Genomic DNA, 12984 nt, shown 5'->3' with positions numbered 1-12984 from the left:
GGAGAATGGACCTCATCAAGCTAGTGTTATCAGGGACCGCATCTGTGGGGAATGGACCTCATCAGGCTAGTGTTATCAGGGACCTCATCAGGCTAGCGTTATCAGGGACCTCATCAGTCGAAACAGAGAATGGACCTCATCAGGCTAGTGTTATCAGGGACCTCATCAGGCTAGTGTTATCAGGGACCTCATCAGGCTAGTGTTATCAGGGACCACATCGGTGGAGAATGGACCTCATCAGGCTAGTGTTATCAGGGACCACATCGGTGGGGAATGGACCTCATCAGGCTAGTGTTATCAGGGACCACATCGGTGGAGACAGAGAATGGACCTCATCAAGCTAGTGTTATCAGGGACCTCATTGGTGGAGACAGAGAATGGACCTCATCAGGCTAGTGTTATCAGGGACCGCATTGGTGGAGACAGAGAATGGACCTCATCAGGCTAGTGTTATTAGGGACCTCATCGGTGGAGACAGAGAATGGACCTCATCAAGCTAGTGTTATCAGGGACCACATCGGTGGAGAATGGACCTCATCAGGCTAGTGTTATCAGGGACCACAAAACAGAGAGTAGCAGGAAGGAACAGAGAGTAGCAGGAAGAAACAGAGAGTATCAGGAAGGAACTGAGAGTAGCAGGAAGAAACTGAGAGTAGCAGGAAGAAACAGAGAGTAGCAGGAAGAAACAGAGAGTAGCAGGAAGGAACAGAGAGTAGCAGGAAGAAACAGAGAGTAGCAGGAAGAAACAGAGAGTAGCAGGAAGAAACAGAGAGTAGCAGGAAGAAACAGAGAGGAGCAGGAAGAAACAGAGAGTAGCAGGAAGAAACAGAGAGTAGCAGGAAGAAACAGAGAGTAGCAGGAAGGAACAGAGAGTAGCAGGAAGAAACAGAGAGTAGCAGGAAGGAACAGAGAGTAGCAGGAAGAAACAGAGAGTAGCAGGAAGAAACAGAGAGTAGCAGGAAGAAACAGAGAGTAGCAGGAAGAAACAGAGAGGAGCAGGAAGAAACAGAGAGTAGCAGGAAGAAACAGAGAGTAGCAGGAAGAAACAGAGAGGAGCAGGAAGAAACAGAGAGTAGCAGGAAGAAACAGAGAGTAGCAGGAAGAAACAGAGAGTAGCAGGAAGAAACAGAGAGGAGCAGGAAGAAACAGAGAGTAGCAGGAAGAAACAGAGAGTAGCAGGAAGAAACAGAGAGTAGCAGGAAGGAACAGAGAGTAGCAGGAAGAAACAGAGAGTTGCAGGAAGGAACAGAGAGTAGCAGGAAGAAACAGAGAGTAGCAGGAAGAAACAGAGAGTAGCAGGAAGAAACAGAGAGTAGCAGGAAGAAACAGAGAGTAGCAGGAAGGAACAGAGAGTAGCAGGAAGAAACAGAGAGTAGCAGGAAGGAACTGACTTTACTACTTATTCTACAAATAAATAGTATTCTCTAAAAAATACAATGTTTTTTAAAAGTCAGAGTATGTTTTAGTATTTTCTTGTTAATACCTGCGTTCTGTTTTGTATGATGTAACAATGTAAATTGTTGATCTGTATTTTGAATTGATGATTGATGATTGTGGACTTCAGGAAACAGCAGAGGGAACACCTCCCTATCCACATCGATGGAACAGTAGTGGAGAGGGTAGCAAGTTTTAAGTTCCTCGGCATACACATCACAGACAAACTGAATTGGTCCACTCACACAGACAGCATCGTGAAGAAGGCGCAGCAGCGCCTCTTCAACCTCAGGAGGCTGAAGAAATTCGGCTTGTCACCAAAAGCACTCACAAACTTCTACAGATGCACAATCGAGAGCATCCTGGCGGGCTGTATAAGGCTCTCCAGAGGGTAGTGAGGTCTGCACAACGCATCACCAGGGGCAAACTACCTGCCCTCCAGGACACCTACACCACCCGATGTTACAGGAAGGCCATAAAGATCATCAAGGACAACAACCACCCGAGCCACTGCCTGTTCACTCCGCTATCATCCAGAAGGCGAGGTCAGTACAGGTGCATCAAAGCTGGGACCGAGAGACTGAAAAACAGCTTCTATCTCAAGGCCATCAGACTGTTAAACAGCCACCACTAACATTGAGTGGCTGCTGCCAACACACTGACACTGACTCAACTCCAGCCACTTTAATAATGGGAATTGATGGGAAATGATGTAAATATATCACTTGCCACTTTAAACAATGCTACCTTATATAATGTTACTTACCCTACATTATTCATCTCATATGCATACGTATATACTGTACTCTATATCATCGACTGCATCCTTATGTAATACATGTATCACTAGCCACTTTAACTATGCTACTTTGTTTACATACCCATCTCATATGTATATACTGTACTCCACACCATCTACTGTATCTTGCCTATGCTGCTCTGTACCATCACTCATTCATATATCCTTATGTACATATTCTTTATCCCCTTACACTGTGTATAAGACAGTAGTTTTGGAATTGTTAGTTAGATTACTTGTTGGTTATTACTGCATTGTCGGAACTAGAAGCACAAGCATTTCGCTACACTCGCATTAACATCTGCTAACCATGTGTATGTGACAAATAAAATTTGATTTGATTTGATTTGAATGAAAAAATAAATATCCCCCCCACAAAAAACAAAAACAAAACACATGACAGTTAACTAGCTAATAAAGGGCTATATTTGATTATTTTGTACAAAGACTGTGAAACAAGACACTTAGCTGTCATCTCTGTGGTCAAAAACTCAGTTAAGAAAGCAGTCAAGCCCTGGTTGGAACAAAAACCTGACCAATGGCGTTTCAATAGACTGCTACAGGCTATGTTCATTGGCTTGAATTTCCCCCTGTTTTATATAATTATAGTAAGCAGTTGCGAGAGCAACATTTTATTTTGGAAAGCAAATCTGGATAATTGTTGTGAGAGGCAGAGGAGACAGCCGTGTTTGTGAGAGTGCAGTCATTTCTGAGTCTGGACATGGAGTACAAGCATTTCGCTACACTCGCATTAACATCTGCTAACCATGTGTATGTGGCCAATAAAATTTGATTTAGTACGTATTTCTTGAGAGGAACAAAAATCTCTGCTCTCGGATTAATTTACTGCGCGCGGCACTGCAGTTCTGCTCGTTCAAAATCACGCTCACAAACCCTCACGTTTAATTTGCACGCATCACGCTGGCCTGCGCTCCTCTGCTCGCTCGACCACAGTTCTTCTCAATTCCATTTAAGGAGCTTTATTGGCATGGGAAACATTGCCAAAGCAAGGGAAATAGATAAACAAAAGGGATATAAACAATAAAAAAATTAACAGTAAACATTACACAAAAGTTCCAAAAGAATGAAGACATTTCAAATGTCATATTATGTCTAATTTTCCCCTGTTTTGTAACGATGTGCAAATAGTTAAAATAAATAAATATGGTTTGTATTTACAATGGTGTTTGTTCTTCACTGGCTGCCCTTTGGTGGCAACAGGTCATACATATTGCTGCTGTGATGGCACACTGTGGTATTTCACCCAATAGAATTTATTACATTTAAAAAAAAATGTTTTATGGGTCTGTGTAATGTGTAGCATTGGGGAAAGTAGTGGTATGTGTTAATTGTAAGGGTGCCCATGGGGCTGTGGATCAGAAATGTCCCATGCCAGAGAGGCAGGTTGAGGTTTCCATGGTTGGAGTAGTACAGAAGTTGACCTATGCTGAGGCAGTGAAGAAAGTAGAGGAAGATGGGTCAAGGTGGAGGGATCCTGAGAGGAGGGGTGTGACTAGTAGATCTGTACCAGAACAGAGGGAGGGATCCTGAGAGGAGGGGTGTGACTAGTAGATCTGTACCAGAACAGAGGGAGGGATCCTGAGAGGAGGGGTGTAGTAGATCTGTACCAGAACAGTAGGAGGGATCCTGAGAGGTGTGATACCAGAACAGAGGAGGGATCCTGAGAGGAGGGGTGTGACTAGTAGATCTGTACCAGAACAGAGGGAGGGATCCTGAGAGGAGGGGTGTGACTAGTAGATCTGTACCAGAACAGTAGGGAGGATCCTGGATGACTAGTAGATCTGTACCAGAGGGAGGGATCCTGAGAGGAGGGGTGTGACTAGTATATCTGTACCAGAACAGAGGGAGGGATCCTGAGAGGAGGGGTGTGACTAGTAGATCTGTACCAGAACAGAGGGAGGGATCCTGAGAGGAGGGTGTAGTAGATCTGTACCAGAACTCCCGAGAGGAGGGGTGTGACTAGTAGATCTGTACCAGAACAGAGGAGGGATCCTGAGAGGAGGGGTGTAGATCTGTACCAGAACAGAGGAGGGATCTGTAGATCTGTACCAGAACAGAGGGAGGGATCCTGAGAGGAGGGTGTGACTAGTAGATCTGTACCAGAACAGTAGGAGTGATCCTGAGAGGAGGGGTGTAGTAGATCTGTACCAGAACAGAGGAAGGATCCCGAGAGGAGGGGTGTGACTAGTAGATCTGTACCAGAACAGAGGGAGGGATCCTGAGAGGAGGGTGTGACTAGTAGATCTGTACCATAACAGAGAGGGAGGGATCTGTACCAGAACCTGAGAGGAGGGGTGTGACTAGTAGATCTGTACCAGAACAGAGGGAGGGATCCTGAGAGGGGGAGGGGTGACTAGTAGATCTGTACCAGAACAGAGGGAGGGATCCTGAGAGGAGGGTGTGACTAGTAGATCTGTACCATAACAGAGGAGGGATCCAGAGGGGTCAGGGATCCAGAGGGAGAGGAGGAGGGGTGTAGTAGATCTGTACCAGAACAGAGGGAGGGATCCTGAGAGGAGGGGTGTTAGTAGATCTGTACCAGAACAGAGGGAGGGATCCTGAGAGGAGGGGTGTGACTAGTAGATCTGTACCAGAACACAGAACAGAGCGATAAACCAACAAGTGATATATGCTTCAGTAAGATTGGATTTATAGCATTTATAGCAATGGCTATCAACTGTACTGCAGGGATGGAACGTAAGTTGCAGAAAATGGAGGTTGGGAAAGGGGGATACCTAGTCAGTTGTCCAACTGAATGTGTTCATCTGAAATGTGTCTTCTGCATTTAACCCAACCCCTCTGAATCAGAGGTTGTGGTGGCTGCTACAGAGCAGTATTTGGGTGTGCGAGACTTGACATCAGAAGAGTTACAGGGTGTGAAGTGGTGGTGTCCCATCCTTTCAGGTTGTTGGCCTGAAGTAGGACTAAATATATTTAAATAGTGGAGTAGGGTGGTGTTAGTTAGATGGTAGGGTATTTGATTATTTATTTATTTATTTATTTATCAAGCAACGTGTAAGGGAGTTGTACTCCCAGCCAGGTAGGTGGCGGTAATGCGACATTTATTGGATGCCAACCTCCGTTAAACCTCATCGAAGAAGAACATTGCAGAAGAACATTGCAGTCTTGAATGCAGCCCAAGTATAATCAAATATTTGTATAACTAAACCAAGATAGACCACAGCCTGTCGTTTCCAATAGGAATAAATGAGTCATAGTTTGCGGAACAAGCAAGGAGGTGAGCAGAGCCAAGAACGAGCGAGCGAGATCCTATTTACCTGTTATAGCATGTATCTGCATATTTCCATTAGGGAACGCCTACTATGTGAAGTTCACGCTAAGCACTCCTAAACAATGCGATTTAAAAAAATAAAAATAATAATAACTTAGTCCACTCTGTTCAAAACAGATTCTAGTTTTGGCAACATAAATTTGTAATGAGATCACATGTTTAATTGACGAGGAAATGTGCAGAATGCAAAATCCATCTCCTTCCATAATCTCCCCACCGCCGGGCCACTGGGCTTCCTACTCACTACCATATTTGGTCACGAGTGGAAACGCCAAGCGGATGCTTCACATTTATAACATCCGGTGAAATATCTGTCTCGTTGTTCTATCTGTTATGTTCTTCCAATGTCCCATGATTCCGTGTTGCGGCTGTCCACGTCAAGCTCTGTCTGTGACAACACAGCACCGAGCTGAGATGGCAGACCTAGTACTTTATCTGAAACGGTATATACATACACGATAAAGACAACTGATATAATAGACCGGATAATCTTCTCATTAATGTTACGCGGATGATCTAGTGTCGAAGTTTGTTTAGATTCGTAAATCCACGGGATCAATTTGACTGCAAGTGAGTGACACATTCAGCTAGCAAGTCTACGTTAGCATACCAGCTAACTAGCTGTCCGGCCAACTACTGTAGCTAGCTTGACAACCAGTTTCACTCTACCAAATTGACAACTTCACAAAGGTGACAAAGCTAGTTTTAAGAAGTGCTGAATTGTCTGAAGGTAGGGTCGAAGTTGATCGCCACCTTATCAGCTAACTAGCTAGCCTAGCCAGTGTTGGGCCTTTTTGTTATTGTTTAGCTAGCTTACTAGCTAACGTTAGTTATTCTCAAAGATGTCATCGTGGCTGGGTGGACTGGGCTCCGGCCTGGGCCAGTCTCTCGGCCAGGTCGGGGGAAGCCTCTCCTCATTCACCGGACAAATATCAACCTTCACCAAAGATATGCTTCTGGAAGGAGTTGAAGAAGTTGGAGGTGAGTAAAACCAGAAGCTATCAACTGTACAGGAGGTACCTCACAGCCACACTCAGGTCAGCAGGAAACTAATAGCTAGAAGCTATTTAACTGAGCTGTTTCAGTTCTTCGGTGAGCAAGTTCAGGGCTACTACACAATTGTGAAACGTCTGGGTGAGGTTTGAGAACCACTGCACTACAGGACATGTTGCTGGTTGGTTATTCTATAACCGGACTACAGTAAACCGGATCAGGATAGCTTTCTATTTGAGCTATGATCAGGTTCCAAGATTGCAATATGACCATAACATATCAGCATCAATGTAAACGTTTAATGGAGAAAATGCATCCTGTTAGAGTTTGACATTATAACATGCGAATAGCATTTGATTTCTTATGTATGTGTGTATGTATTTATGTATGTATACACTTCCGGTCAAAAGTTTTAGAATACCTACATATTCAATGGTTTTAATGTATTTTTACTATTTTCTACATTGTAGAATAATAGTTAAGGCATCACCACTATGAAGTAACACATATGGAATCATGTAGTAACCAAAAAAGTGTTAAACAAATCCAAATATATTTTATGTTTTAGATTCTTCAAAGTAGCCAGCCTTTGCCTTGATGACAGCTTTACACACTCTTGGCATTCTCTCAACCAGCTTCACCTGGACTGCTTTTCCAACAGTCTTGAAGGAGATCCCACATGTGCTGTGCACTTGTTGGCTGCTTTTCCTTCACTCTGTCGTCCGACTCATCCCAAACCATCTTAGTTGGGTTGAGGTCTGGTGATTGTGTTGGCCAGGTCATCTGATGCAGCACTCCACCACTCTCCTTCTTCAAATAGCCCTTGCACATCCTGGAGGTGTGTCGGGTTATTGTCCTGTTGAAAAACAAATGATAGTCCCACTAAGGCCAAACCAGATGGGATGCCGTATTGCTGCAGAATGCTGTGGTAGCCATGCTTGTTAAGTGTGCCATAAATAAATCACAGACAGTTTCACCAGCAAAGCACCATCACACCATTTGTATTTATTTTATTTAACCTTTATTGAACTAGGCAAGTCAGTTAAGAACAAATTCTTATTTAAAGTGACGACCGAACCATGACACCTCCTCCTCCATGCTTCACGGTGGGAAATACAAATGCGGAGATCATCTGTTCACCCACACGGCATCTCACAAAGACACGGCGGTTGGAAACAAAAATCTTAAATTTGGACTCAGACCAAAAGGACAAATTTCCACCGGTCCAATGTCAATTGCTCGTGTTTCTTGGCCCAAGCAAGTCTCTTCTTCTTATTGTTGGCCTTTAGTAGAGGTTTCTTTGCAGAAATTCGACCATGAAGGCCTGATTCACACAGTCTCCTCTGAACAGTTGATGTTGAGATGTGTCTGTTACTTGAACTCTGTGAAGCATTCATTTGGGCTGCAATTTCTGAGGCTGGTGACTCTAATGAACTTATCCTCTGCAGCAAAGGTAACTCTGGGTCTTCCATTTCTGAGGCGGTCCTCATGAGAGCCTGTTTCATCATAGCGCTTGATGGTTTTTGCAACTGCACTTGAAGAAACTTTAAAAGTTATTAAAATGTTCCGTATTGACGGACCTTTATGTCTTCAAGTAATGATGGACTGTCGTTTCTCTTTGCTTATTTGAGCTGTTCTTGCCATAATATGGACTTGGTCTTTTACCAAATAGGGCTATCTTCTGTATACCACCCGTACCTTGTCACAACACAACTGATTGCCTCAAACGCATTAAGGAGGAAAGAAATTCCACAAATTAAATTTTAATAAGGCACACCTGTTAATTGAAATGCATTCCAGGTGACTACCTCATGATGCTGGTTGAGAGTGCCAAGATTGTGCAAAGCTGTCATCAAGGCAAAGGGTGGCTATTTGAAGAATCACAAATATAAAATATATTTTGATTTGTTTTTACACTTTTTATGGTTACTACATGATTCCATATGTGTTATTTCATAGTTTTGATATCTTCACTATTATTCTACAATGTAGAAAATAGTAAAAATAAAGAGAAACTCTTGAACTGCTAAATGACTTAAATGTAATGTAATGTAATGAATGAGTAGGTGTGTCCCTAATTTTGACTCGTACTGTATATATAATTTTTTTTGTAATACATTTCTGTCTCCATACTTTAGTGTGTGGGGGGCTTTCACTCATCCACTTACTTTGACCAGAAAGACTAACTGTTGTCATAAGTAAACAATGCTTGACAGACAGACAGACCGACGGACAGGAACCACAGAGAACTTTGATCACTACGTTCCAACCGACACATACTGTACGCAAAGCAAGATTCCGCATGACTCATGTCAGTAACTCTTGGAGGGCTGTTTCACTTCTGAAATTAACACACAGCCGACAGTACTTTTTGTTGTTGTTGTATTAAATAAACATATTAACTATTGAGAACTAGGCTAATTGGACTGAAAATATGTTTTGAATTGTAGGATTTAGTTAGAAAATCTATTTTGTTTGTGGGGATCATGTAGAAGAGTGCCGGTGAAGGCATGTTTGTTTGTGGAGTTCGTGTAGAAGAGTGCTGGTGAAGGCATGTTTGTTTGTGGGATCGTGTAGAAGAGTGCTGGTGAAGGCATGTTTGTTTGTGGGGTTCGTGTAGAAGAGTGCTGGTGAAGGCATGTTTGTTTGTGGGGATCGTGTAGAAGAGTGCTGGTGAAGGCATGTTTGTTTGTGGGGATCGTGTAGAAGAGTGCTGGTGAAGGCATGTTTGTTTGTGGGGATCGTGTAGAAGAGTGCTGGTGAAGGCATGTTTGTTTGTGGGGATCGTGTAGAAGAGTGCCGGTGAAGGCATGTTTGTTTGTGGGGATCGTGTAGAAGAGTGCCGGTGAAGGCATGTTTGTTTGTGGGGATCGTGTAGAAGAGTGCCGGTGAAGGCATGTTTGTTTGTGGGGATCGTGTAGAAGAGTGCCGGTGAAGGCATGTTTGTTTGTGGGGATCGTGTAGAAGAGTGCCGGTGAAGGCATGTTTGTTTGTGGGGATCGTGTAGAAGAGTGCTGGTGAAGGCATGTTTGTTTGTGGAGTTCGTGTAGAAGAGTGCTGGTGAAGGCATGTTTGTTTGCCTTTAGAATGCTGTTTTGTCATGTGAAACAGTTTTAAGCACATCTCTTCATATGTGTCCACATGTAGTTGTCAACCCCGGTAGTGCCTCATAGCTGCCGGATAGATAAAATACCTCATCACCTTCCAGACAATATCAGATTCCCTCAGAATGGCAGGAGCCTATTTTTTTTTTTAAAAAGCACAGAAATCAATATTATATCAGGATTTCCCGCCTGTGACATCTGTAAATGAAGATGTGGTCCTTCTGTAGCACAGTTGGTAGAGCATGGCGTTGTAACACCAGGGTAGTGGGTTCGATTCCCGGGACCACCCATACGTAGAATGTATGCACACATGACTGACTGTAAGTCGCTTTGGATAAAAGCGTCTGCTAAAATGGCATATATAAGATAGTTGCTCAGTGAAAATCCATATTTGGTGAGTAATTAACGTATTTTTCACATTTTATAACCCTTGAGCAGAGCTGTCTAATGGGAGTTTAATCTAGGTTCAGGACTGTTGCTGTCTAATGGGAGTTTAATCTAGGTTCAGGACTGTTGCTGTCTAATGGGAGTTTAATCTATGTTCAGGACTGTTGCAACAGGATGAGGTTAGGAGTTCTGGCTTGTAAGGCCTCTAGGTAGCCAGGAAGGATGTGTTAAGATGAGGGGGTCTAGAAGAGATATATATATATATATATATATATATAAGGAAAACATTAGGAACAAGTCACATGTCACAACATAGCCAGGAAGGATGTGTTAAGATGAGGGGGTCTAGAAGAGATATATATATATATATATATATATATAAGGAAAACATTAGGAACAAGTCACATAAAGGTGCAGACTTGACAGAGTAGAGACAGGTGACTAATGGGGATCAGATGGGTCTATGATCCATATTGACAGTAACATACACATACAATAGTGCGGTGTTTTCCATGAGTTTGCCTACATCTCCAGCACCTGAGGAATTGACCTGGACGTGCGCGCGTGTGTTTTTTCTTCAGCTTTTGTAGTTGATAACGTACCTCAACTACAAAAACGTAGAAGACTGCCAGCAGAAACACATTTTCTGAGTTTTATCATCATTACCAACTGAGGGCACAGATATACAATGTAGAACAACTGACAAAATCATAACAGAAGGGCACTTGTATCATCATCATATCACGCACAGTGGAAGGAGGAAGGATAGGGCCGCCCATCACAACGAATAAACTGAACCGGGCCCCGTTTTCCCTAAAGCGTTTTAACACCATGTTAATCGCTAGAACCTTTTTGCAGGAGCAATTGTTGAAATCTCAGAGCTGTGTCCCAAAACCATTGTTATTAAAGTTGCACTTGAACACAGCTTGTAATCTAACGCCTGCCTCAGACCACTTGTAGAGAACAGCGAAGTGCGTCGTTGGAGGCGCCGTGTCATTTTATACACAAAAGATCTCCCCTTAACACAGAATCACGTGGTTTATCCATCTGTCTGTGACACCGATAGCTTCAGGACAAAGTTGACTACAAATACAAAGTTGCCAAAATGTTTTTTTTTTGCAATTGTTACAAACAAGCGACCATGTAAAATGATGCTTCAAATGAAAACCCGAAATGACTGAATTAAAATAAATAATAAATAAATAATAATAAATTAAAATAAACAGTAGTCTATAGGCTTATTTCAATCCATTTAATGTTCAATCAATTGAGTTCTGTTTTTTGCTGCTTGTAGGCTACTGTGTGTAATTTGTCTCAATATATTTCATGATGTGTGGCCTAACGTGCGTAATGATGTGCCAAACTAGGGATTTTGGGAATTTTCATTGGGTAAGCATTAGAATAAGCTGCCTCCATATGGTAATATCTCTCTAGGAGCTGGTCCGTCGTCAGTATTGGGGAAATAATTATAATGATAAGAAAATATTTGAATGGAGAAATCTGATCTGAGAGCAGCGTTCCCTTTTCCATCGAGCCTGTCGAGATAGACACACAAGACACGCAACGCACTTAGTGACCGTTCTCTCTGCATGTTACATCTTCGGGCCGTTGTGGGAAAGATCGTTAAAACACCAACATTCTGTCACTGTCTGGAAACCGGCGCCTGGTAAATAGGAAGGAGCATGCAGATTATATGCAGATTATATGGGGAATAAAAGGGGTGAAGAAGGTAGGGAGGGGGGTAGAGGAGAGGCACAGGTGGGGGAGGAAGGGGCCGGGGCCTAGGGTAGAGGAACGGGAGTGGGGGGGAAGGGGCGGGGCCTAGGGTAGAGGTATGGGAGTGGGGGAAGGGGCGGGGCCTAGGGTAGAGGAACGGGAGTGGCGGGAAGGGGCGGGGCCTAGGGTAGAGGAACGGGAGTGGGGGGAAGGGGCGGGGCCTAGGGTAGAGGTGTGGGGGAAGGGGCGGGGCCTAGGGTAGAGGAACGGGAGTGGCGGGAAGGGGTGGGGCCTAGGGTAGAGGTATGGGAGTGGGGGAAGGGGCGGGGCCTAGGGTAGAGGAACGGGAGTGGGGGAAGGGGCGGGGCCTAGGGTAGAGGAACGGGAGTGGGGGGAAAGGGGCGGGGCCTAGGGTAGAGGAACGGGAGTGGAGGGAAGGGGCGGGGCCTAGGGTAGAGGAACGGGAGTGGGGGAAGGGGCGGGGCCTAGGGTAGAGGTGTGGGGAAGGGGCGGGGCCTAGGGTAGAGGAACGGGAGTGGCGGGAATGGGCGGGGCCTAGGGTAGAGGAACGGGAGTGGCGGGAAGGGGCCGGGGCCTAGGGTAGAGGAACGGGAGTGGGGGGGAAGGGGCGGGGCCTAGGGTAGAGGTGTGGGGGGAAGGGGCGGGGCCTAGGGTAGAGAACGGGAGTGGCGGGAAGGGGCGGGCCTAGGGTAGAGGTATGGGAGTGGGGAAGGGGCGGGGCCTAGGGTAGAGGAACGGGAGTGGGGGAAGGGGCGGGGCCTAGGGTAGAGGAACGGGAGTGGGGGGAAAGGGGCGGGGCCTAGGGTAGAGGAACGGGAGTGGGGGGAAGGGGCCGGGGCCTAGGGTAGAGGAACGGGAGTGGGGGGAAGGGGCCGGGGCCTAGGGTTGAGCTATGGGTGTGGGTAGGGGTGTCCAGTGTGGGGGGGAAGGAGCCCAGCCCCTTCCCCCCCACACTGGACACTGGAGTCCTGTAGGAGTGCCATGGCCCTAAACAACAGTCAGCGTCTCTAAAGTACAGGTACTGGGGCACATGCCAACTAACGGAAATACACGCCACTATTTAATTCCAAACTGTTTTGCTAATTAACCTATAGACCGATAACCATGACTGTGTTTACATCGACTGATATTTCTGTAATTGAAAACATTCTCCCGGACAATTTAGCTGGCAAATACTTTATTTATCGGCTATTCACTTTTTTTAATCGGCCAAAAAC

The 12984-nt window shown here is 44.9% G+C and overlaps 1 protein-coding gene across 1 annotated transcript in view; it reads left to right on the top strand.

The window, feature by feature from the left end:
* The first annotated feature begins 5890 nt into the window (after window positions 1-5890).
* LOC118369025 (thyroid receptor-interacting protein 11) overlaps window positions 5891-12984 on the top strand; it is a 66965-nt gene continuing 59871 nt past the window's right edge. The window contains exon 1 of the mRNA XM_052496173.1: window positions 5891-6527. Coding sequence (XP_052352133.1) covers window positions 6389-6527 — 139 coding nt within the window. The 5' untranslated portion in view covers window positions 5891-6388. The remainder of the gene's footprint in view (window positions 6528-12984) is intronic.

Source organism: Oncorhynchus keta, chromosome 35 (genome assembly GCF_023373465.1).
Source record: "Oncorhynchus keta strain PuntledgeMale-10-30-2019 chromosome 35, Oket_V2, whole genome shotgun sequence".
Lineage (NCBI taxonomy): Eukaryota > Metazoa > Chordata > Actinopteri > Salmoniformes > Salmonidae > Oncorhynchus > Oncorhynchus keta.
Note: the sequence above shows the minus strand (reverse complement) of the source record. Positions and strands in the feature narration are given on the sequence as shown.